General features: G+C 47.4%; 1 protein-coding gene and 1 long non-coding RNA gene across 4 annotated transcripts; both read left to right on the forward strand.

The window, feature by feature from the left end:
• The first annotated feature begins 1,460 nt into the window (after positions 1 to 1,460).
• On the forward strand, positions 1,461 to 3,336 carry LOC310895578. Its single transcript, XR_014580776.1, has 3 exons — positions 1,461 to 1,917; positions 2,191 to 2,282; positions 2,595 to 3,336. It is a non-coding gene; the product is annotated as an uncharacterized lncRNA (long non-coding RNA).
• A 5,690-nt stretch (positions 3,337 to 9,026) lies between these two features.
• Positions 9,027 to 14,694, forward strand: ADCYAP1 (adenylate cyclase activating polypeptide 1). 3 transcript variants are annotated; one of them, XM_083823496.1, is made up of 5 exons: positions 9,027 to 9,269; positions 10,247 to 10,354; positions 12,168 to 12,302; positions 12,650 to 12,745; positions 13,627 to 14,694. In XM_083823496.1, the coding sequence occupies exons 1-5, from the start codon at positions 9,211 to 9,213 to the stop codon at positions 13,811 to 13,813; spliced, it is 585 nt and encodes a 194-aa protein (XP_083679622.1). In that variant the 5' UTR covers positions 9,027 to 9,210; the 3' UTR covers positions 13,814 to 14,694. The 3 variants fall into 3 exon arrangements, with proteins under 3 accessions (XP_083679622.1, XP_083679624.1, XP_083679623.1); XM_083823498.1 differs by lacking the exon at positions 9,027 to 9,269 and adding an exon at positions 9,276 to 9,973 and having other exon boundaries at positions 10,222 to 10,354; XM_083823497.1 differs by lacking the exon at positions 9,027 to 9,269 and adding an exon at positions 9,276 to 9,973.
• Positions 14,695 to 25,489: the final 10,795 nt, after the last annotated feature.

Below are 25,489 nucleotides of genomic sequence, written 5' to 3' on the forward strand. Positions count from 1 at the left end.
GAGAGGGAAGCTGGGGCCGGGTTATTAAAGAGCGTATCATGGGGTTTCTTTGAAATGCATTTTTATGAACTTTGCTGTTCTTTTTGCCTCTGTCGGAGCCAGAGCTTTCCCTATATCTCACTTCCCAGTGCGTAGTTTGGATGATGTTTAGATGTCACCATCAGAGGTGCAGCTTCAGCTGGCCCCCTTGCAAGAATAGTTCTTACCCTGAGAAAGTCTTCCTTCCATCCCTGCCTTAACATTTGAAATAGAAGACCATCTGAGGGTGTAAGACAATATGAAATAAACACTTCCTACACCAGGTGCTGTGCAGGTTCCATTAACAGTCAAGCCCTGAGGATGTCAGGCATTCAACACTCCCATTCGTTGCATTTAATATTTAAAACTTGGGGGTTTCTACTCAGGACTCCAGGCCATGCAGGGATGTTAGCAGCTTGTAATAGTTCACTGGGAGCTGCAGGGATGCAGTGTTCAGCAAGTACGAGGCAGTGGCTGTGAGTTAAAGCAACCGTAAGTGCTTTGCTCACAGATCTCAGTGGAATTAGAGAGCTATACCTGACTGCACTTCGCTCCTCTCATAAAAACTTCACAAAAGAGAAACCCACAGCCCCCTCACCTTTTCCCCATTTCTTACTAGTTAAAAAATAAAAAAATAAAAAAATTTAGTTTAATATCCCTGTGACCTTTCAGTTTTATATTGCCTAACTGGAGCAGAGAAGCTATTTTCTTCTCCACAATGAGCTTCCCTTTCACTGCAGGCTCATTTAGGCTTAGGACTAATGTAGCACAGCACAGAATACTACAAGGATTTGAGGTTTTGCAGTGCTGTTCCCTGATAACCGCTCCTAAGTTTTATAACCACGAATCATACGTTCTGGGATGTTTTGCCTCCCATCCTTTGTTATTTACAGAAATAGGAAGGAATAATCCTGAGAAAATATTTGCTATAGGTTTAAGTTAAACCAAATGCAGGCTCTGAAAACAGGAGGCATCGCTGGACATTTCTCTTCACATTCTAATAACAAGTTTATGCTTTTGGTTTATGGATCCATGCTTGGGAACTTTTGTCATCTTTCTAATGCAATCAAGTGACCTTGCTGACATTACCTGGTGCCATGTTCCAGAACAGCAGTACACACAATTGTTCATTAAGAAAAATATGAGGAAAACTCATGATTCAGCTCTCCCTACTGCCTCTCCTTCCCCCAGGAAAATCAAGGAAGGACACCGACTATATTGAGTGTAATGACTAATAGTACTGTTCACCCATCAACACTGGAAGATGGGGAAAAATTTCTTCTGAAGGACAGCTTTTGCTCAGTTGCAAAGTCTCCTTTGATTACCTTGTTCTCTGAGGATGAGTAATGTGGTTTTAATTATTTTTAGTTTAGTTCAAGGTTATTAATCATCTTTAAGCTATCAACAACTACAGAAATTCACCAGTGTTTCATGTCATTCAGTGTAGATTTTCTTTTTTGGATGCGTAGTTTTCTTTGTCATTCTAAATAATGCTGATTTCTACCTAGCCTGGTGAAGGCCACCACTCAATGGTGTCTGTCTTGGGAGGTAGCATGGGACTTTCTTGAACTAAAATCACCCCTATAGAGGCTGAACACTGTACTTCCCTGAATCCATGCCAGAACCCATCAGTGGATATTTGCTTTACAGATTAATGGCATTGAGTGTTTGGAGGTAAAGGGGGGTGTAACTCCTGAGTAGCAAAGACACACTGATGGCAAAAAAAAAAAAAAAAAAAGGAGTCTGATTACCAAAGGTAATCATCTGACCTCACTGAAGTCACTAGGAGTTTTGCCTTTGACGTCAGTGAGGTCAGGTATTTATCTTAGAGCTATTCTGTTTTTTAGCTACGTGCTCCCAAGGAAGTCACTGAACTTGCTGTACATCATGCTGTACTGGGTAAAATAAATAGATTATACTTATAAATACATGCCTTATAAGAGCATTGTGAGACTAGCAGTAATGGTTTTTGATGAAAGGTATAACATCATTGTAGAATATTTTATAATGATGAAGAATCCATAGAGTAAGTATGGATATGTCATCAGCAGATTATCTTTCATGCTAATTCTGTGATGTGGGGATTTTAACATAATTTTCTCAGAACTGAACAAATATTTGCCCCTTTCATAAATAGAACTTTAAACCCTTATTCCTGTATTTACCTTGTAGTTCAAGCTCTGGGATAATTACATAAAAGTATTCTGCACAGGGAGGAAGCAATCCCTAGCTCAGAACAGAACTGGGAGAATTGATCTGAAGAGGTAAGTTCAGGAGATATATTCAAAACAGAGTTACTTTCTGTAGAAGAGAACTGTTTGAGTAGATCATATTCTTGACAACAGGTTTTATTTGTCTGCGATGGAAAGTTTTTCTTTCCCCCCACCCGAGAAGTACATGAAATATATAAAGGTACCTCCCTTTGGAGTCCTTATTAACAACAATGCAAAATTGAAACCCAAAAGCCAAACAACCTTAAATAGTTGCAATTAGATAATGAGATAAGATTATTGTTATAATTTGTTGCTCATACTTCCTGTCTTTTGTGTTTCACAACAAATTCTTTTCTCCCCCAGATTTCACATATCCAGTGATAAAACATTCATTTCAGACTGTTAAAAGACCAGTGAGACCAATGTATACATTTTACAGCAACCTCAAGAGCTGCTGAGACTTAGAAGAAAGCTGTTTTCATTGTAGAGTGAAATATGTCAGAGAATCACCCCAAATTACATGCAATTAACTCCTTTTTCTAAAAGCCCCTAGGATCCAAATGCAGAGTCAATAGCGTACTTGCAAATAAGAAAGCCCCGGGAAAAGGAATTACACTACAGTGCAAAAAATCATGTTAAAGTTTCAGGACTGTAAACAGCTCCACAGAATAATGTAGTTTATTATTTCAGACACAGTGGTTATTGTTGACAAATACATGTTTCTCTGGTGATTTGAGGATCGAAAGAGAAAGTTCAGTCCTGCAATGTCCTAGCAACCTCTGGTTGTCTTGAGCTCTCTAAACTGCTATGAAATTCAAACAGGACCAAAGGCAACAGTATTTACATAATGAGCTCAATAGACACATGCCTGGAGTTAAGAAATCACATAGGAGTTTCTGCAGACAACCCTCATTCCTAATGAGAAAGGTCAATAAATCTCATCCAGTTCTGTCTGAAGTCAGTGATATCCTTTCCTGTGGCATTACAGGGGTCAGAGACTGATTTTTGGCATTACAAGAGGCCATTACGAACATCTCATCTGACCTTTCCATAAAGCAGACCAAGGAATTTTGCTCAATACCTCAAGATCTTTTAGGAAGACAGCAAGCCTGACTTTAAAGATTTTAAAGTAATGGAGATTGTAATCCAATTTTGTTTAAGTGATTAATTGCCTCAGCTGTTACAGAAATGCATTTTATTAGAGGAGAGAGATGGATCGGGCCATAAAGACATAAAAAAGAAATTCTTTGTGCTTTCTTTATATATAAAAAATAAGAATCGCCCATTTCTCTTTAAGCTAAGTAAACTCAAGTGCTTTACTGAACTTAAATGAATAAATAAATTAAAATATAGTTGCAGTCTTTGGTCCCTAAACATCCCCCCGTGGGTTGTGTGTGCAGCTAGATGTTCATTTCATGAAGCTTGATTATGGTGTGTTTTGGGGCAGGAAGCCCAGAAACTGGTGGTTGAAGGCAACTGGGTGCTAAAATAGCCCCTGGTCTCCCACAGCTGGAGAAGTGGCCAAGGGTGGGAGGGAGCATGAAGGGCTGTGAATGGAGGGATCCAGCTCACAGCCTCACTGGGAACAGCACCTTGTAGGTGTTCCTGTATTTCCTTTAAGCCCAGTTGCAACAGCAGCCAAAGCATGTATTGGCTGCTGGTCCTAGTGTCTGTCTGTCCTGCCTGGCACGGTGGGGTGCACAAACCACCTAAAAAGGTCATATTCCTGACCAAATGTCTTTCCTTTTTTTCCTTAATGAGACAGCCTTTGCAATTCTGTCATCCCAACGTGCGGCTCTGACTGATATTTACCGGGCTCTGCATGACCCGTCCCTGCCGTCTTCAGTGCGTTTAATTGGAATTATTGAGCGGAGCCTGGCTCCAGAGAGCTGAGGCCCACCCCTGTTGGGACAGTCCTCACCTGCCCACCTCGGGCTGCCTCCGCACAGCCTCGCTGCCGGCAGGCAGGATGAAGCTGCGCTGTCAGAAGCCAGGGGGGCGTTCGACAGTTTTCCAGCACAAGCATCACTGAATTGGTGTTTTGTAACAGGCCGCACACTGTTTAGTAATAAGAAAATATGGACGGTTCTATTTATTCTCTCTGGCTCCCGCGATGATAAGAAATGTTCTAATTCATTATTAATTTGTTCCAACTATTTCTGGTAATTCTAACCTATGAATAACTTTAGCTATGCCATTAGCAATACCTCAAAACTACAGATGGGTTTTAGTTTCTGGACGCAGGCATGAGGCAGTCCCACTATTTCTAAAGGTGTACCCAAAACTCCATCACATTTGGGTACATAACCGGTACTTGCCATTCACGCTGGGTTACAGCTTCAGCAAAAGCAACCTGGAGCACAGAGAAAATGTGGCTGTTATTTGTCTGGTATAAATTATTGGAGCTCAGCAGCAGTCTGTGAAACTTTGCGTATTCAATCTGTTTAAGGATTCACTCTCCCCTGAACACTAGACCAAATAGAGAGGAGAGATGGAATAGGCCCAGATCTGCTGCCATTACCGAGAGCTTTTATTCCACCCCATGGACTAGCAAGAACTTCAGTGACATTTTGTAGGTTGCTGGCTCACAGAGTAGGCCCTAGGAATATTTAATCTTCAAAAGGTGACTTTTTGTTGTTGTTGACTTTCGTACTTTATATCTCTACTGTTGAAACGTAAATGACTGATCAAAGAACCATTGTCAGAAAGGGTCAAGGAAAACAACACTTTTATTCCCTCATAGAATATGACTTTACACAGGTGAAAGATGGGGGATTATAAATATACCTATTGCTCATCCAAGGAAATCAGCCATCACACGCATAGCATGGTGGCAACTCCTTGTGGAGCCAAGCCCGCCGTTAGGTCTTTCGTTAATCCAGAAAGTGCTTTTCTTGCCTTTCTGTTTTGATAGGAATGACTCTTCCTTCGCATCAGTGTTGTTGCAGTCATTGTGCTGGGTTTGCTGCACAGGGGGAGGAGGATGCCCGTCATGTAAGGTCAAGCGTTGAACCCCTGTGTGGGCAGTCTAGCAAGGCCCTGACAGCCTACTGCCTTTGTCTCTCACCATGAGCTCTACACAGGGACAAGAGTGGGATGACTGCGCTCGCTGTACTCCCACGCTGTTGTCCTGAGAAATACTGTTGTGGCTCATCACTTCAGAAAAGAAAAGAAAAACAAAAGCCAGCCCTTTTTCTCAGAACATATTTAAGAATGGGTTTCAACTGCTTGCTTGGAAATGGAGGTAAGGTGATAAAAGTCAACAAGGAATTATCAGAAAAATCCTCCCAAAGAATTTACTGTGGGATGCTGACAGCTAACACTTGCTGGTCACCCGTGAAGAGTTTGTCAAGGGACTCCATCAGCAAGTGAGCCCTCTCCATTCAGTTAATGCATTTCCCTCCCCTCCTGGAATTTTAGACTGGTTTTTTGCCTCAGACCCTTCACTGTACGTGTCTCTAGAGTTGCAGTCCCAGTTCTGTTCCTGGTTGTTACTCTCATTTTTTCTGTGGTTTGTTCCTCCTTCCCAAAATGTTCCTGAGTGAATAAACTTTCTGGTTAACAGCTTTACTCTTTGAGTCTATGGCAGATGTGGGGAAGCACACTGGTGTTCGTGCTCTTCACAGTGCTCCTAAACGTACTGCTGCTTTTACTTGCAGAAGAAAGCACAAGAGAGAACAGTTTAACCAAAGGAAACCATCTTTGTAAATGATGCATTTCTCTGTGTCCGAGCCTATTGCGATTTAACCTTGAGGGGGAAAATGAGGTTTTCCTGTCTCCACTGCAGGTGCCAGGTCTCAGCTGGAAGTGCTGAGAAGCACTACCTTCCCATGCTGGAGCTTTCATAAGTGTTTTCCCAGGCACCAGCTCAGGGGGAGGAGGAGGCTGGAGGGCTGCGAGAAGATGAAGGCTGACGTTACAACCATGAAGCTGATGCAGACATGAACAAAGTTCATCAGCAGACTGGTTTGCAATGGGTTGCCCAAGCCATCTCTGTAGGATAGGAGGCCAGGGGAAAGACAGTGACAAGAAACTCAGAAACCCATAGAGGTGTGTGTGTGAGAGAGAGGCAGCTGGGTCGGTAGGGTTGTTTATTTTTGAGAAGGAACAATTCACTCCTTTCTATATTGGCAGAAAAATGTATAACCTTTCATGATAACGTTACATATTCCAGGTCCATCAGTCTTCCAAATTCCTTTTAAAACACACAGCTAAGGTGGGCTGTGCAGAAAAAAAATGTCGATAGAGTGGCTGCACTTCCAACAAGTGTGCGTGAGATATCATCCAGCTTTATGGACCAATAAAATTCCCGATAGTTTGATGGATTGTTCTTGGTATTTCTTTATAGAAATCTGCATAAATATGAAAAAAAAAGGGGGGGGGGTTCTGAAGAGTGGATAAGATACCCATCATTGTGCATGATGAAATGTTTCTTTGAATTATACATTTGGCAGTAGGCTTTAGAGCAGTCAGTCCCAGTCAGGCTTAACAAGGCTCAGGGGTTGTAAGCTCCACTAGAAATATCTATAGAATTATAATGCTCTACTTAATAGAATAGATATTTAAAATAGCATAGTCAGGTAAATTAAAAGGTCTAATTTAAGCTGATAGCAGAAAGACGAAGGAAATTCTGCCAGTGAAAACCTACTTTCCTTCAGATGCTGCCTTAGGAATTTGCCTTAGAGGCAAGCATTACAGACGCCAAATCCCTCTCAGCCCTGAAATTACACAGTTATCTAGAAATTTGCTTCTACGTGGAGGACAGATTTAAACCTTTATTTATTCAGCCTCAGCTGTGTTCATGTTGTCTGCATATTCACGTTGCGTGCACACACCCATGAAGTACACCAAGATGCGATGAGACTTTTATTGGCATGAATCATTTGTGAGTTACTCACTCACCCTAAATGAGTGTCTAGAAGCCGTATTTTTGCGAACCGTCCTGGCATCACTCCTGCGTGCACAGTAACACCAGGGGCGGCACCGGGCCGCTCCGGAGCATCAGGACCCTTGTAGGTGAAGCGGTACGGCTGCGATGCCGATGCCTGGGATTTCGGGCATCCTGGCACTTTCTGGAAGGAACCGGGTGAGCAGGGGAGGCAGGAGAGGAAATGAGGCAGTGTAAATAAAAAGCGGTAAAAAAAACTAAAGTGAAAACAGCCACAGCTTTAAAATGCATTCCCCGCGATTCTGGTCTCTTTGGAAAGAGAGAGCCTTTCCTATCCTTTACGCAGAGACTGCAAAGCCAAGATATCCACCTAACCCCAGCCACGCTTGTTTCCCTAAAACCTTTCTTTTTTTTCTTTTTTTCTTTCTTTCTTTCTTTACCTTTCTTTCTTTATTTTTATTTAACACCGCTGTCGCAGAGTCACTTCAAAAGGACACAAAAAAAAACCAAACCAAACCAAACCCACCAGCCCCACAAACCCATCTCCGGCAGCGAGCGAGGTTCCCCCAGCATCCCCTCCCAGGGCAGTCCTCTTTCACAGCCGGGACCTGGGGCTTCGGCGGCGGCTGGGGGGGGGGCTCCCCCGAGCCTTCCCCAGCCCCCGGAGCGGGCACCCCCGGCCCCACCGACGGCGGCGGCGGCAGGCGCGGAGCTGCCCGCGCGGTGGCGCCGTGCGCCCACGGACGGTGCGCGCTGGCGCAGCGCCCGCAGCTCCCCGGCTCCGCGCCCCGCGGAGCGGCCGCCGGCGGGGAAGCCCCCGGTGACCCTCGCGGGAGCCGTGGGGGCCTTCCGACCCCGGCCCGGTGTCGCTCCCTTCTTGCTCGCCCCACCGGGGACCCCCGCCGTCTCCAGCCCGTGGCCCCCGTCCCTCCGCCCCGGCATTGCGTCCGTGGCCCTTTTGGAAGGGGATAATTCATTCACGCTAAATTTCCTTCTTCTCCGGAAAAATGTTGCAGCTGCAAATGAGCATAATAGGGACGTAATTGTACGGCGTGCCTTTTTTTGTTGTTGTTGGGTTTTTTTTGAGAAATCGATTTGGGCTCAAATAACTCGGCTAAGCACGTTACACCAAAACCATTCAACTAGGAAACAGGAGAAGTAAATTATTGCTGCTTCCTGAACTCTCTGCTTATGATCCCAATAATTAAAATGTGCAGTAATGGCTCCTGCAGCCAGCCTGCGCTTCTCGGGGCAGTTCTCGGAAATGAAGGGCCAGCTTTGGGCGCAGGGGGAGCTGCTGCGGGGCCGGGAGCCTGCCGGGGTCCGCGCCCAGCGCTCGCCTCCCGCATCCCTGCTCCGGGGGAGATAACCCCGGCGGCGGGGAACTCCCCGGGGTAGGGATTTCCCTTCCAGTCCCTCCCGCAAGTCAACTTTCTTGGCTTTTTTTTTTTTCTTTTTTTTTTTTTTTCACCCCCTCTTTTTTTCCTTTAATCCCCTCCCTCACTGCCCCTGCACAAGGATGGGAGGAGAGAGTCCCGAGCCCCCCCCCGGGCAGCGGTGGCCACACGTGAAGCCCCCCACGCGGTCACAGCACCTCTGCTCGCCCCCGAGGAGGGACCCTTGAGTAATGACAACAACATTCCCAATAGTCCTCCAAAAAAAAAAAAAAAAAAAAAGACCCTCTCCATCCCCAAATCCGAGTGGAAGTGGGGGTCCTGCTTGGGGGTGAGCCGGAGAGGAGACCCCCCCATCCCGCACCGCCCTCCTCCGCCCCTCGGCCCCTTCCCGCAGCAGGTACAGCTCGGCCGGGGCGAGCACCCTCGTAAGGCTTTGCGGGATGGGGTGGGTTTTCTGGGTGTTATTTTCTTCTTGTTGTTATTATTTATTTATTTTAGCCTTATTTTTTTTTTTTTTGGAAGCGTGAGTTGGTGTTTATGAGAAGCTTTATGACTCCTGATAAGCTCATCTTTGAGGACGACACAGAACCGTGTTCCTTGAGGAATTGGGGTGGTGACGTCTTTTCTGATACCCGATTATTACGTGACCGGGAAAAAAAAAAAAAAAAGAAAAAAAAAAAAAGGCATTTGATTCATGAATAAAAATCCGGACACCACCACGGGGGCAACAAACAATATTGCCCGTCCTCTAAGGTAACGAGCAGGCGAATGTTTACGAAGAGGGCTCTTGCCGAAGCGGGGTGTTTGCAAAGATTTGGTTGCTAATTGCGTATCAGACGGAAGGCTGCGGAAGGCTGGTCAAGTTTGGAGCCACCGAGCAGGAAGAGAAGAAGAGGAGAAGGCTGAGAAGGCGCTCAGTGAGGGGAGAGAGCTGGGGAAGACAACAGCTCACGCAGCCAGCCCGCGGCTCCCCGCCTCCGCTCCCTCCCGGGCTCGCTCGCTCTCTTCCCCCTTCCCCTGCGCTCCCTTCTCCGGCGACACCTCGCTCCATCCATCCCTCCTCTCCCTTCCCTCGCAGACTCCACTCCAGATCCGCGCTGCTACCTGCAAACTTTTTTTTTTATTATTATTTTCCTTTTCGCTTTTTTTCTTTTTTTCCTCTTTTTTTCCTCTTTTTGGAGCGGATCCCCCTAAAATCAGCAAACAACTCACTGCTGCTTTGGCGGCGTCTTCACCCCGCGGGTCCTTCGCCCATCGGAGAGGCGATGCTACGAGCGTTTTAACTCCTTTCGGCCGCAACTTGGGAGACAGCTCTATTTTTTTCCCCTCTATTTTGGGTTTTTCTTCTTCTTTTCTTTTTTCTTTTATTTTTTTTTTTCCCCCATATATTTTTTAAAGACCTGCCCTTTTAGTTTCGCAGCCAAACGCTCTTAGTGCCGGGTGTTTAGAGTTTGATGGTAAGGACACGAGGCAGCTCGCCGGGGCCTCCCCGCCGCGGTCCCGGGGCGGGCGGGCGGGCGGGCACCGACGGGGCGGGCGGCGGCGGCACCGCTCCGAGCCGCTCCCCGCTCCGCGCCGCTCCGCCGCCGAGCATCCTTCCCCCGCGGGCTCGGCCAGGGCTTGGTGGGTCGTGGGCGATTTTTTATTTTTTATTTTTATATATCTTTTATTTTTATTTTTTTTATATATTTTTTTTTTTTGACAGCGGTTTTCCTTTCCCTCCCGCACAGAGTGGCAATGTGTAGCAAAGCGATCCTAGCACTCCTGGTCTATGGCATAATAATGCATTGCAGCGTCTACTGCTCACCTGCGGCTGGACTTCAGTACCCGGCGCTCAGGTGGGTCCGGCCCCCGCCCCGGGGCTCCTCCGGGCCCCCGCAGGCCCTGCTCTTGCTAAGGGAAGGGGGACGAAGTAAGAGGGGAAGGGGGGACAGACACCAAAAGAAACCCCCTCCTCTTTTCCTGCATGCCCACCCTGTCCGTCCTGAGAGAGGATACCCTGGCAGGGCTGTAAGCGCCGGGGGGGACAAGTTGGGGGGATGCTGTGCTGATGGGACAGGCAGCGGGTTGCCCCCCGGCTGCAGCACTAACTTCTCCGGGGAGCCTCTTGTCCCCAGTGACAGGGAGAGGAGGGGGTGGGGAGTTGCCTCCCCCAGGACCCCCCTTCCTGTGTGTCCCCCCCCAGGACCCTGGCAGCTTTGGTTGTCTGCAGCCGGCCGGCGGAGCGGCGAGCATCCCTGCCCTGCCGTGGGCTGGGGGCGGCAGGGTGCCCCGTCGCCTGCTGGCCTGCGAGAGCTGCCGCGGCTCGTGTGGTGCCGGCGGAGTTTGCGGGGTTTCGGTCCCTTCCCCTATTTACCTGTCTTTGTGCCACCTCCCTCCTCGTGGGGGAAGGCGGCTGCCGAGGTGTCGCGGTTTTCTCTCCTTATCCATCTACTCGGCATCGCGGGCTGGTGCCTGTGCCGCCCCTCTCGGCTTGTGCCGGGGGTGCTCGGAGCCCCCCGGAGGCGTTTGGGGCAGCAGCGGGGTCCCCCCGTGGGATGCGCACCGGCCTCTGGACGGCTCCCGGCAGCCCGGTCCCACCCTGCTCGGGGGGCTCGGGGGGGAGCTGTGGGCTCGCTGCTGCCGTCCTGCCACCCCCCCCCCCCCCCAGCTCGATTTTGCTCCGGGGGGGCCCTGCGGGGGACCCCCGCCTCGCGGCTCGGCTGTGGGAGGGGGGCGATGCCGGGTGGCCCAGGAGGGTGCCCTTTACGGGGTGTCCTTTGGGGGGCTCCGAGGTGTCCTGGCAGGATCCCGGAGCCCGTCGGGGCTGGCCCAGAGCAGCCCCCTCCCCTCCCCGGGCAGAAGGGCGGCAGGGCGGTGGGCTCGGTGGCCTGCGGGGCCATTAGCCGGCGGCAAGCTGGCTCCCCTCCATTCAAGCGCCTGAATTAGCAGGAGCGAAACACTTTAGCGGCATCTATTATTAATACCTCCGCTAAAGCTCGCGGACAAAAATAGCTGCCTGTATCGTACGATGACCTACATCGTACTGCAGAGAGAGAGAGGCGGGGAGGGCTTGGGGGGGGGGGGGAGAGGTTGGGGGGGAGGGGGGGGACACCGAACCGGAGGGACCTCAAAGGGCAGAGCCACCATTCAACGAAAAGCAGCAGCGGGAGCAAGCCCCACCCCAGCCCGCAGGCGTTGCGGGGAGGAGCGGGGCGCAGCCCCCGGGGGGCTGCCGCTGACCTCCCGGTCCCCGTCGGGGATGCTGCAGGCTCCCGGCCAGCCCCTTGCACAGGGCCGGGTGCGTGTGTGCGGGTGTGTGTGTGTGTGTGCGGGTGTGTGTGTGTGTGTGTGTGCGGGTGTGTGTGTGTGCGTGTGTGTGTGTGTGTGTGTGCGGGTTTGTGCGTGCGGGTGCTGCCCGTGCGTGCGTGCGCTCCGCTTGGGAGGCACCCGGCTCCCAGCTCTCGGCAGAGGGGAGGCTGTTCCTCGGGCCTGGGGATGGGGAAAAAAGGGGGATGCTGGAGGATTTTCCGCGAGCTCGGCGTGCTCCGTCCCTCGTGGTCCTGCCCCGCAGAGGCTGGACGGGGATGGGGCGGGAGGAGCGGGTGGGCACCGCCGGGTGCGGAGACACGGAGGGAGCTGACTCCTTCCCCTTGCTGCTCTCGTTGCCAGGCTGGAGGATGAAGTGTACGACGAGGACGGGAACACTCTGCAGGACTTCGCCTACGACCACGAGCCCCTGGGGATAGCGAGTCCGTCCTCCGTGCTGGGCGAGATGTACACCTTGTACTACCCACCGGAAAAAAGGTGACCGCAGCTCGCGGGGTGGCAGGCGACAATTTCGAGCCGGGTGTGTCCGAGCCGATTGGGGGACAAAAAAAAAAAAAAAAAAAACAAAAAAAAACCACCAAGCCGCTAGCAATTAGAGAAAAAATATTAAAAAAATACCCGACCCCAAAACAAACGACCACCTGCCCGGGTCCCGCTTTCCTGCCCGGCCACCAGAAGAAATAGGGTCGCAGCCTTACCTCCTGGAGGGCTGCGGGTGGGGAATGGGGGTCCCGGGGGGGCTCGGGGAGAAGCCGCCCCCCGCAGCCGGCGGGGAGGGCCGGGGGTGTCGCCGCTCACCCGGGGGCTCTTCCCTCCGGCCCCAGGCACGCCGATGGGATCTTCAACAAAGCCTACAGGAAACTCCTGGGCCAGTTGTCCGCCAGGAAATATCTGCACTCCCTGATGGCCAAGCGGGTCGGGTAAGGCTTTCCGCTCGCTCTTTTCCGCGCGGTGGGCGTTGGTGGGCGCTGGAGGGAACAAAGCGCATCGGGCCGCCGCCGGGGATGCCTTGCGCCGGCGGCGGGGCTGGGTTGGGGGGGATGTGGGGGGATGTGGGGGTGTTTGGGGGCTCCCCGAGCCTCAGCCCCCGGCCACGGCTACCGGGGCTCTCCCGGAGTAGCGGGAGCCCGGCGCCAGCGCCGGCGTGCAGGGAGTTTTCCTCGGTGTAACACGCCCGTGCGCGCATATGTGCATTTAGATCCGTCTTCCTTTCCCCGATTATTATTATTTTATTTTGGTTTCACGCCGAGAAGTTGGGCATCCCCTCCCTTAGACCCCTCCTCCATCCCCGGTCCCCCGTGGGCAGCGGTGTCCCCAGGGGGGTACGCGGCGGGGCGAACCCCCGGGGCGCTCCGTGGCGGCGGCGGGGCAGGGGCGGCGAGACGCCCCCCGCGGGAGGTGACATTTCCTCGGCTGGATGAATAATGCATGGCCGGGGCTGCTGTCTTTGTCTGCCCGCGGAGCCGCCGCGCTGCGCCCCCGGGAGAGGCGGCTCGGGGCCGGGGGGCGCGGAGGGGCGCGGAGCGGGGCGGAGCTGGGCTGGTGGTGGAGCTGGGCTGATGGGGATGTGCTGGTGATGCTGTGCTGGTGATGATGCTGTGCTGGTGGTGGAGTTGTGCTGGTGATGCTGTGCTGGTACTGCTATGCTGGTGATAGAGCTGTGCTGGTGGTGGAGTTGTGCTGGTGGTGCTGTGCTGGTGATGCCGTGCCGATGGAGCTGTGCTGGTGATGCTGTGCTGGTGGTGGAGCTGTGCTGGTGGTGATGCTGTGCTGATGGAGCTGTGCTTCTCGGTGCTTGCAGCGGTGCCAGCAGCGGCCTGGGGGACGAGGCGGAACCGCTCACCAAGCGGCACATAGACGGCATCTTCACGGACAGCTACAGCCGCTACCGGAAACAAATGGCTGTCAAGAAATACTTAGCGGCCGTCCTGGGGAAAAGGTATAAACAAAGAGTTAAAAACAAAGGACGCCGAGTAGCGTATTTGTAGCGATGAGTAACCAGCCCCTCCCGTGTATACAAAGTCCTGAGAGAGAGAGAGAGAGAGAGAGAAAGAGAGAGAGAGAGAGAGAGAGAGAGAGAAACCCACCACCAACAAAAAAAATCTAAACAAAAACAAAAGTCATTTCCAAACTGACTGAACAATCACCGCTCCTGTGTTATCTAAACATGTATTTATGTATGAAGTAAAGCCATTAAATGAATATTTTGATAATAATATTGTTTTTCTTTTGTACAAAAGCACTAGAGAAACGCACAGATCTACTTTGTGGACCAATCCTTAAGTTATATATAATATATAAATATATATATATAAATACTACTACGAATACTAAAGAACAATTCTTCATATAAAGCCTGCACAAGAACAAGAATTCGCCTGAGCTGTTTATGTTTTTATATAAAATAAATAGAAAAAAAAGACAATCATTGTTTTGAATATTACTCCTATTTTTGTAATGGAAATTAAAAGGATAGTATTTTTATCCGCGACAGGGTCGAAGACATTAATTTTCACCATTTGCTACTGTACATAGAGAAGGATGCCCTGCTCCCAGGGGATTTTGAGGAAAATGATTTGGGAGAATTGCTGAAGCAGATTCTTCCCCCGGTGAGTCTCAAGGCAGGCTCCTTTGCCACTAGCTCTCTGAAGGGGCAGCGTCCCCTTTGCTCTAGATTTCGATTTTTTAGTTTTATTTTTCCTGCTTTCTTTGATTCCAGTCGTATCTGTATTAGTGTTTCCTCAAATAATGAGCTTAGAGGACAATCCCCACGCGAAAACAACAGCTCGATCCAAATTGTGCACATCTCTGTTGCCTATTGGAGGGAGAACAGTTAAAAAAAAAAAAAAAGGAAAAAAAAAAAAGAAAACCAAAACCAAAACTCAAGACCAAAAAATACCTAAAACCCCAACGACCCCCGAAGCAAGGATAGCGAGCACCCAGCCCCGCGCAGTGCTCTTGTGGCCGGCCGGGCAGGGCTGCGGGGCAGAGCGGAGCCAGGACCCTTTGGGGACCAGCGGGGACGTGAGCTGGGGTGGCCCCAAGGGGCCGGGGGTCCAGAGGCGACCCCCCCTCCGATCCGCTACCCAACTGCCGCGGGCAGCTCGGTACTGGACCTGGATGCAAAGTACAGTGTGTTACTCTCCAGTGCTGTCCATGCTTCTCATCGTGTGTAAATGAGCAGGGTTCTCGCCTTCGCATTTTTTCGGTCGGAGTTGCTCTTTTCTTTGACTGTTGTTGTTATTATTATTATTATTATTACTATTATTATTATTTCTTATAGACCCTCCCGCCTCTCATCCTCTCTTCGCACTTTTCCAAACACCGTTTAACCCACCCGAGTCACCTTTTTTTTATAATTATTTTTGGGGTTATGTTCTTTTTGGGGAAAAAAAAAAAAAAAGATTGTGAACGCTCTCTCACTCCTTTGTTCTGTTTTATGCAAGCTCTTATTGTAAAAGTTTAGGAACCCCTGTTGTAGCTACCACTAAAGAATTATGCACTACTACTAAAGTTTTTGTTCCTTGTTTATTGAGTTTGGAGGTAAAATGTATTTTTCTACATTCTGGCTTATTGCTTAGTAAAATTTATTTCATAAAACGAACTTTTGTCATACAAGAATGTGTAGTGTTCACCTGTGGTCCGGTTTCTAACGAGATAAACCATTTTCACCTCATCTCTCTATGTACGGACTCCTATCTTACCTTGCACCCGGGGGACCGTCGGCAGCGGCGATCCCGGCCGGGGGGCTCGCCCCCCTCCCTGCCCGCGGGCAGGTGGCGGAGGAGGACACGTAGGTACCGCTTCCTTCCTTCCAGCTCCCCACACAAACCTTACAGGAGTCTTTCCACAAAAAAAAAAAAAAAAAAAAAAGAAAAAAAAAGAAAAAAAAAAGAAACAGCCCCGAATTCGAGCCGTCGATTGCTTACGAAAACAACGTCCCTCATCCTCTCCCAGCACCCCCCCCAAAAAAAAAGAAAAAAAAAAAAAAGCCTCGGGCAAAACCGCCCCCGGGGACAGCCCCGGCCCCGGGCAGAGCTCCGGGGGGGTGGTCCGGGTGCTGCCGTCCGGGCTCCTGGGGCCGAGGGCCGCGGGGCTCAGTTTGCAGCTTTGGTGCCTTCTCTTCACCTTGTAAATCGCCACGAGTTGACGGATGGCTATCTAGTGGCCCTACGATGCTGCAACACATCGGCTTGCGTTTTTAGTCGTACTTCTGTCTTCTGTTCTGTGGCAATGGGCAGAGTTTGCTGTGTTTGTGTCGGCTGTGGTGTAATGACCTAGGGCTCTCTTGACGTTTTCTTTCTGACCTTAGCCGTTCGAGTTCAGTGGCTAGCTGCAAGCATCATGAAGTGACCGCCTAGGTTATCCTCTGTGTACTTTTTAGAAACGCCAACAGCCTTACCAAAACTTGAGCAGATTTGAGATACAGTGCTAGTTTAGGTAGATGTTAGTCTTGGAGAACTTATTTTGTGTGCGAATGAATATAAACAGAACTGCAGCAAAGTATTATTACACACATGATATCTATAACTAGGACTTTGATAACTGTTATACAAAGTGTGTAAAGTTTGTATTAATAAATTTTTGTAAACAATGCAATTTCGTCTAGTGTTTGGGGGAGAGGAACCTAGAAGCTAGCAGTGAAAGCTGCATCGCATTTAAAAAAAATAATAACAATTAATTCATTTTTAACATTTAATCAGTGCTTCTAACTTTTCGTGCCTGGCATACCTTCTTATTCAGTCTCCACATGTTGTCACCAAATCACCCCTAACGCCTTCACTGGTGCTTATTCTTCTGCTCGAGTCCATTAAGAGGAACTGCCGAAGCAAGTCTAGCTCCACACACACGGCACCGAAACCCCAGCTTTCCAAGATCCGCAGCCCGGTGCCCCTCTCTCTGCCAATTCCCGTGCTCAGGAGCCATTCTTTTCCAGCGGCGTTGGTCTGTTGGAGGAGCTCGTCACCTAATCCGCTTTTAATGAGCTGTGTGTGTGCTGACACCCTCCCGGCACCTCCCGGCTCGGGCGGTGGTGGATACTCGCTTTGGCTCAAGGTTGTGCCGGGCTGTCCTAAAAAATGTGCCTGCGACACATCAAGACTTGCTTAGGGCTTAAGGAGTAATAGGCGGCCGCAACGAAAAAGCGCAGGCAGGGTGGTTTGTCGGCACAAAGCCGAGGACAGGATATCCGACCTTTAATCTTCAATTCCGTTTATCAATAGCTGCTCGTGTTTATTATTTTTATTGTAGCTCAGGGACTATATTCAGCTACGTTGAAAGGTAACAGCAATTTAGCTTAAACTAAACTCTATTTCCTTCTAAGCTCATACAATTAAAAACTAAAGCACAGGAATTAAATGACAATTTCCTAGCAAATTATTTTAAAAAAAACCTATAAGTCCAGGATTTGAAACAGACTGGTCATATCCTCCCCGCCATGTGTTCACCTTATACGCTAATTTCGACAACAGCATTTTCCTGACTAACAGGACATTGAGAGAACTTAAAACACCGCTGGTATCGGTGGTATGCGTGCAGAATTAGTGCAAAGCCAGATAAAAGCTCTGATTCAGGGCAGATTCGCTCAGAGAAGAATGCAAAGAGATACTCATTGGGGGGAGGGCGAGAGAACAGGGATTTCTCAAAGTAACAGTGTAAGAAAATCAAGTCACTGCTTCCCAAGGACAGCACAGAGTGACAAACTGCTGTTAGGTTTATTCAGTAATTATGCAGTGCTCATGCATATAATCCCATTACATTTCGTGCCCACCTAGAAAGAGAATGTGCTTAAGAGATCCAAGCTGAAGACCTGCTTGGCATTGGTTGTTCGAGATTGGCCCACCTGAAAAAATGTGGTCTTCAAGTCCTGACACTTGTGGAAGATGTGCAGAAGGGGTGCAGACTTCTGCTGTACATGGCAGAGATGTTCCTAGACCGAAGCTACTGAAATCACTCTTTACTGAATCAAATATGATTTCAGGAGGAAGCTCAGCTCTGTTCCCAGTGATTGAAACTGCTACCTGGAGCAATACGCTTGGAAAATATTGTTCAATACTGAGTCATATAGCGTGAGTGTTGTGGGAATGCCTGGTAATTTGCGTGCTGCTGCTGTATGGCTCCCTCCAGCAATGGAGAAAAAGTCTTCTGGGGGAATAAGAATGACTGGACAACACATGATTTTGGAACCCTGCATTGTGAAAACCTCCCAAAATTCAAAGTGACAAACTCTTGTCAGTTAGTAAAGGAGGCTGAGCAGAGCAGGACATGCAGTCCAGACCCCAGCCTTCAGAAAGGTGTTGCAGTGCCACGTCTGTCACATAGTTGAACTTGGCATCAAAGCCAGAAAGCCTCAAAGAATACATTTCTGTAGAACTTTAGTGTAACTCTGGACGTGACCAATGCCTTCCTGTCACAAGATGTGCTTGCAGAGGTGCTGATCTCCTCTCCGTGTGCCTGTCAAGACTTTTTCAGCCTTCTTCATAAACGGAAGTTCATCCATTGGCTGTATATGTTTTCACCTAGAGTTAAGGAAAATAGAAAATCAGCAGGAAGTTTGATCTTTTGGGGGCTTGCTCCCTGATACTTTTGCAACTTAATTTCCTGCAAGGAAAGCATGTTCCTGAAAATTTTAAGGACTTGTTTCTTAGCTTCTCAAAGTGCATATCCTTTTAACGACACTCATAGATTTTTTAAGACCCGAGGGGACTCTTACAATCATCTACTCTATCTTAGATAATACAGGGCATAGGATTTCATGGAGTCCTTCATTTAGCATTTAATTTCTGAGTGATCTATTCTCTATGACAGCAGTAATGATCACAAGACTTGCAGGAATGGTGTATTTGCTGGATAAGTTGTTCCAAATGGTGCAGTTTAGCACTCTGTGCCCTGTTTCAGTTTGTCTCATTTTAAAGTCCAGGATATTTGCAGCCTGCTGAAGAATCTCTAATGCCTGGAGATTTTCCTCTCCATGTAGGCAGTCTCAGGGAGAGATTTACTCTCCTCCATGCCCTACCTTTGAGGTAGAAAGATTGATCTTCAAGTGCTCACAGTAAGGGAGATTTTGATTACTTCTGAACCACTTGCATTTTTTAATTTCTGTAGTAAGGTTTTGAGACTAGAAATGGTTACAGTATCTGGCAATGACAACCTCAAGGATGTGGCAAAAAGTGATAACTTTTCTCTTCTTCCCCAGGTGTTGTTGGTTGCTAGCAGGTGTCACATTTGCTCTCTTGGCTATTGCGTCATGATGGGAGATCAAAATCCTTTCCCACACCTTGCTTCTTTTCTGGATGATTACTTCACATACCTAGAGGCCATGGCCCTATCTTGCTCCCAGAGACATCCATTTCTTCCTGCATAACCACCATGTTTTGTCATCTCCATTGTCACCTGGCACCCATTCCTGTAGCTCTCAGAAAGAGCAAACCCATGACAGCAATGCCATTTCTGTATTGTGATATACGGGCCAAATCCAACACCAGTGCAGATCTGTGTAATCATGTCAGAGAAGGATTTGGTCCAGCTGGAGCACAAATCCTGGGACAGAGCAAATCACACAGTGACTCGTGGCAGGCTGCTGGCCAAATCTCCTCAGCTATTCTTGGGCTCCTAGAGGCAATCCCATCTTGACGCAGCCAAGGTCCATTACTCTAAACATGTGTGGGACATCTTTAGCAAGTGCCTTTTGCTAAAACTGAGTGTGGTTCAGTTACTTACTTGGAATACCTGGAGAAGATGAGAAGGATATGAGTCATTAGAGGTAAAGGGGTTGAACTGCTAAGGCAGAATAAGTGTGAAACCTATGGTATCTTTTGCATCTTTTGCAGTAAATAGTTAACTGGCTGTTGAGAAGGTTTTTCTGAGCCTAAAAATGGGATTTATTTTTGAACAAAGTAATTTAAGAACCAGAAATATGCCAGATTACAAGCAGTGGAAACAAGCATCCTATATTTGCCATTTATACAAGAGTGTTTGTTTTACAACTTCAACAATGATAAAAAAATCCAAGATAGATAGTTGCATTGATCTCTGAAACAGCATAGTTCCTTTATGTGGTCCACAGAAAATAGACCTCTTTCTCTTGAGGCTTTGAGATGAGTTTCAGCAATTTTTCTTCAAAGAGAACCTTGTGGAGTTTTATGGCATTATGAATTAGAGAAGTTGGACAGAAAAAGGGCAGTCACTTCTGGTTCCTCCATGGTGTCATCCAATATCTTAATAACAGGATATGAGGAGCTGCATAGGTATAATTCACAGATTCACAGATTCACAGATTCACAGATTTTTCTAGGTTGGAAGAGACCTCAAGATCATCGAGTCCAACCTCCGACCTAACACTAAGTACTCCACTAAACCATATCCCCAAGCTCTACATCTAAACGTCTTTTAAAGACCTCCAGGGATGGTGACTCCACCACCTCCCTGGGCAGCCCGTTCCAATGCTTAATAACCCTTTCGGTAAAGAAGTACTTCCTAACATCCAACCTAAAACTCCCCTGTCGCAACTTTAGCCCATTCCCCCTCGTCCTGTCACCAGGCATGTGGGAGAATAGACCAACCCCCACCTCTCTACAGCCTCCTTTCAGGTAACTGTAGAGAGCGATGAGGTCGCCCCTGAGCCTCCTCTTCTCCAGGCTGAACAAGCCCAGCTCCCTCAGCCGCTCCTCGTAAGGCTTGTTCTCCAGACCCCTCACCAGCTTGGTCGCCCTTCTCTGGACTCGCTCGAGCACGTCCATGTCCTTCCTGTAGCGAGGGGCCCAAAACTGAACACAGTACTCGAGGTGCGGCCTCACCAGAGCCGAGTACAGGGGCACAATCACTTCCCTCGACCTGCTGGCCACACTGCTTCTTATACAGGCCAGGATGCCGTTGGCCTTCTTGGCCACCTGGGCACACTGCTGGCTCATATTCAGCCGACTATCCACCAATACTCCCAGGTCCTTCTCGGCCAGGCAGCTTTCCAGCCACTCATCTCCCAGCCTGTAGCTCTGCTTGGGGTTGTTGCAGCCCAGGTGCAGGACCCGGCACTTGGCCTTGTTGAATTGGATGGGACAAATTCTGTCAAGAATAAAGACCTACCAGATGACATTGTCAGTGTGGAAATGTGAACTGGAGAAAGGATAGGGAGGTAGGGAATGAACAGTTCTACTAGAAAGGGAATTTCAGTTGCCATCTTCAACAGATCCCTCAAAACAGGCATCCAGCTTGGAACCTGTTTTTCTCATTTGCTGGATTAACCGCTTGGGAGTGCAGGGCCCACTAATTTCATCTGGGTGTTAAAGGGTAGAGAAATTTTAACAAAAATTCTGTATTTTTTTCCTCTTGGCTGCACATTTCTGTAAGTCTTGGGTTTTGTCTGTTTCTTTGTTCATATTGGACAGGCTGGTCAGCCTCATATCCTGTCTAGTTTTGTAGGGTTAATATACTCCTCTGGCAGTGTATATCCAATGTGGTATGTGTATTTACAGGTGGAGAGGGCAGACTGAGGAAATAGTTGCCTGGGCTAAAGGGTTTACCATTCAAGATTTGACAACAGATCTAAATTTGTATTCATTTTGGACAGATTAGATCAGACTCAGCCTATGGCTGGTCTCTGTTTTGACATTTATCTTCATGGTGAGAAGAATGGTTACTTTTGAGTGTTGGAGTTATGAATAAATGACTGTCTTTCCCTCAGGAGTGAAGATTAGTGTCACAAGAAATCAGCCATCATGTATGTTATATGCTGGATGTGTGCTCCCTCAGCTCCCACTGCCTGGATGGGATTGAAACTTCACTGACAGTTTGAGAGGATGAAGAGGGCTTGGGCGGTGTGGGAATCAGGCTGCTCTGAAAATGGTTAAACTCCTAATCAGTTGTGAGCTGTTATGTCACCAGCAAAATAACAATATATGTAAATTAATTCATAAAAATAGCACAAAGAAATCTTTCTCTCCCTTGCTATGTATACACATGCATATGTGTATGTATATACACATATTTCTAAATGAGACAAAAATGATAGGAACACAATAAAGTTACAATATTTATGTATTGGCCATAGCTAAACTTAGATACAACATCTAATTTACACTGACGTCTTTCTTTAACAAGTTTTGTAGGAGAAATGATTTAAGTTCAAGGAAGTGCAGTGAGTCATCTGTACGGTGGGCCAGTGGCTGAGCTAAGTTTAGAATCAAGGGGAAGTTTGGATCTTCTGGCTCCAAGTTTTTCCCTTTACATCTCTGCTTTTCTCAAACATTCTTTATGCTTACGAAAAAAAAAAAAGAAACTTTCTTCACACTTTTTTTTTTTTTTTTATGTGTCCCTGGTTCTCTGGTCTTGAACAGTAAATCTCATTCTGAAAAATCAGGTTACCTGATGACCTTGCAGGTATTACATTGTGATAGCTCTGTTTTCAGAGGGCTAAGATTCAAAAGCGTAAATGAAAGGTGAGATCAGTCCATGTGATACCTGCGCAAGGAAGCATTCTGCATCACAAGAGAACAAATCAAGTGAGGCTGAGCGAGGCCAGCCCACCCCAGCCCACCCAATCCAACTTTTGTTGCTGTCTGCCCATGATAAAACTGTACATAGGCATTCTCTTCAGCTCTCTCGCCTTCCAAGATCTTTTTTTTTGGGTCATTGGCTTTCCTGTCCAAACAAGAGAATCCTACAGATTATGTGGCAACACCACCCATGTGAAATCCATCTCTTTCCTTGTCTGAGAGGTGCCTCCAAGCCAGAACAGGGGAAGATTAGTGCTCTTTCTCCATTAGTGGGTTATGAGTCCGTCTCCTCTGTGCCAGAGCTGGGGACATTCCTCTTACGTGGCCTGGGTTGGAACCTCGTGTGTTCCCCCCAGCTCTCGCAGCCTCTCCCCAGCACATCCTGGTGGATGGGTATTACAAGGCACTACCTGTTTCTGATACAAATCAAATGGTTAATCTGCTGTTGTATAGCTTCTATTGATTTTATTTTATTTTTTATTTTATTTTTTTTCCCCCTTGGCCAATAAATATATACAAACTAAAAAAACTGGCCCAAATTCTATAAGACTATGCTTGTTTAATGACTTCTGTTTTCCCTGGCTGGCTGGCTGCATTGCTGTGTTTTGCATGAGGAAAGAGTCATGACACAGCTAAGAGGTGATTAAACCAGGGACTTCGTGTAGCACACTGCATGCAGACAGGTGGAACATTTATACCAAAAGGAAGCTGTTTTCTGATTACATCTGACTTTGCTATAATAAAATGCAGTTATGTTTTATAACAGTTTCATTTTATTCTAGTTATACTGCGATGACAGGATTATTACAACACTGTTTATGCTTTTTGCTAAGCTTAGTCATTGTTTAATCTTATAAACAGAGAGTCAGCTTCAAGCCTGATAGTTGTTGCAGCTCACGCTCCTGAGCCCTACCACAGCTGTAGGTACAACGAGACAGTGATGTAAAATCAGTTAGATAGCCCGGTCATTATAATAGCCCCACCAGGGGAACCTCATACTACTGTTACTGTCCACTAGAGTTGGGCACTTGGAGAAAATGAAAATATTGAAGTTTGCCTTGAAGTGAATAACTATTAATTATCGATTATCAGCATCCAACAGGAGTGTGACTGCAGTCACTATTGGCCAATGCTCTACTCAGCCTTATCTTACCAATAACAATGGGGTTAATGTCAACGGAGCCACAAGCAGAACAAAAATGCCACTCGGCAGGAGTGAGCTTCATCAGAATCTGACCCCGTCTTGTTAAAGATGACTTCTTCAGCATGTGCAGTCTTTTCACATTCTAGATCAGTGGCTCCTGAAAGGTGGGCTTCAGAGTCAGAAAATCACAACACGTCCTGGTAACATCACAGCGAGCAGCTGTCACTCTGGTAAGATAAATGCCATCTTTTATAAACTGCAGTTACTGTTCACTTTTCTCCGCTCTCCTTCTGTCTCTGCTTTGACCTAGTCTGAGTCATTCTCTGCATGGGAAGCGTTTCTTCCTGTGAGCATACATATGACTGGGGTTGTGTACTGATAAAAGGGGTATAATGTGTCCCCTGACTCTGCAGTGAAGTGCTTCTGCCTGGAATTAGGATACTTGGTATCACAGTGAAGACACAAAACAGTGGGATTTTGCTAGATTCCCCTGCTATAGGTAGATGCTGGGTGGAAAAATAGCCTTTAAATAGCAATAAACATCTTCTGTGGGGAGCAGTCTGGCACAGCCTGGGAGGGTGAAGCAGGAGCAGAGGGAATCTGAAGGCTATGCTGTACCCATCTGGCAGGGCACCCACCATGCAGGGACCTCAAAAAGGCACCAAAGAGGAAGAACTCGGTTCCTCCACACTTGAATTGTGATATTTCATTTTCAGATTTTGGGACTAAGTTTTCTACCCAGCTCTAATGGCAAGAACTTAAGAGCATTCATAAGGACCAAGCCAAATGGCTCACCCAGCAGCCTGTTTATGATGGTGGCCAACAGTATGTGAAAAGTCTATGAATTAGACTTAGGCATGTGGAACGATCATCTTTGCTGAAACGAACATCTGGCCTTCAGTCAATGAAGGACTTGTTACGCAGTAACCTGTCTTTAAATTACTGTTTAAGAGACACATATAGACTGCCAAAGATTTGGTGGCTCTTGTATTTTTGACTGTTTTGGCCACTTTTATTTTTGACTTTATTTTGGCAACAAATGGCCCATTTTATTTATGTACTATATGTTCTTGTTATTTGATAAATTAATTAATTACATGCATAACTCCCCCTGAAGATTCCAAGTATCTATGGTCACAGTCTCATTTTGTGTATACTGCCAGACGGGACACATTTTAGCTGTTGTTGGAGGGTATGAAAAAGTTACAGCTTGTTTTTTTATAACCATACAACCAATGGAGAACAGGAAAACTCTTTCAAACCATTTTTTTCCTCATTAAAAAACTCATATCGTATCTAAGCTATTCTTTCCTATTTATTCTGTCCAGTCTTGTTCACACTTTAGAGCTTTTTAAAAATTTCTTCTTATGACTTACAAAATACTTCGCTTTCTGTTTATACCCAGTACAGCTACTTTTTATGTATGAGTTGCATTTTGACTTCTGTTTCTACAATGGTGCCTCTAGAACAAGCAATACTATAAAGCATTGCATACTAATTTGGTTTTGCTTTCCGTACTGCTCCAGTACCTGAGTTTGAAGTTTAGGAGTGGATTTTTGCAACTAAACCACAACTAAATCAAATGATGTTTCAGGATGCTTTTGCAGTACAAAGCCACACGTTTGAATCCCTGCTTCAGCTGGTTCAACAACTTGCCTAAGAACTTCCAGTGATTACCTTGAAACATCAAAGAAATGACATAATTTTTCACCCAGTCTGAGACTTTCACCAGCTCAGTCTAAAACTTTAATTGTTTTTATCTTGAACAGTTCGCTTTTCGTATGTATACACATGGTGTGGTATGGAAAGAGTAGCATTAACTCTCTAGGCAAAAGCAAATACTATTGAAATATCTGCCAAGCTTCAGAGTACCCTAGGAATTTCATATATGCTATATCATTTGTTCATCAGATATGCTATGCACCCATTATTTCTTTGAAGCTCACTGAGAGCTGCTGGTGCTTGCTGCATTTCCTGACTGAAGCCCTTTCAAGTACAAAATTCCCTCTGGCTTTCGGTGGCTTTCTGTG

Source organism: Anser anser (genome assembly GCF_964211835.1).
Source record: "Anser anser genome assembly, chromosome: 2".
Taxonomy (NCBI): Eukaryota; Metazoa; Chordata; class Aves; order Anseriformes; family Anatidae; genus Anser; species Anser anser.

What these genes read in the sequence shown, in the direction of transcription:
- ADCYAP1 (XM_083823496.1), top strand. Translation starts at nt 9,211, where the DNA reads ATGAATAAAAATCCGGACACCACCACGGGGGCAACAAACAATATTGCC. An exon ending in CTTCAGTACCCGGCGCTCAG is followed by an intron (nt 10,355 to 12,167) that starts GTGGGTCCGGCC and finishes TCTCGTTGCCAG; the next exon opens with GCTGGAGGATGAAGTGTACG. An exon ending in TACTACCCACCGGAAAAAAG is followed by an intron (nt 12,303 to 12,649) that starts GTGACCGCAGCT and finishes CTCCGGCCCCAG; the next exon opens with GCACGCCGATGGGATCTTCA.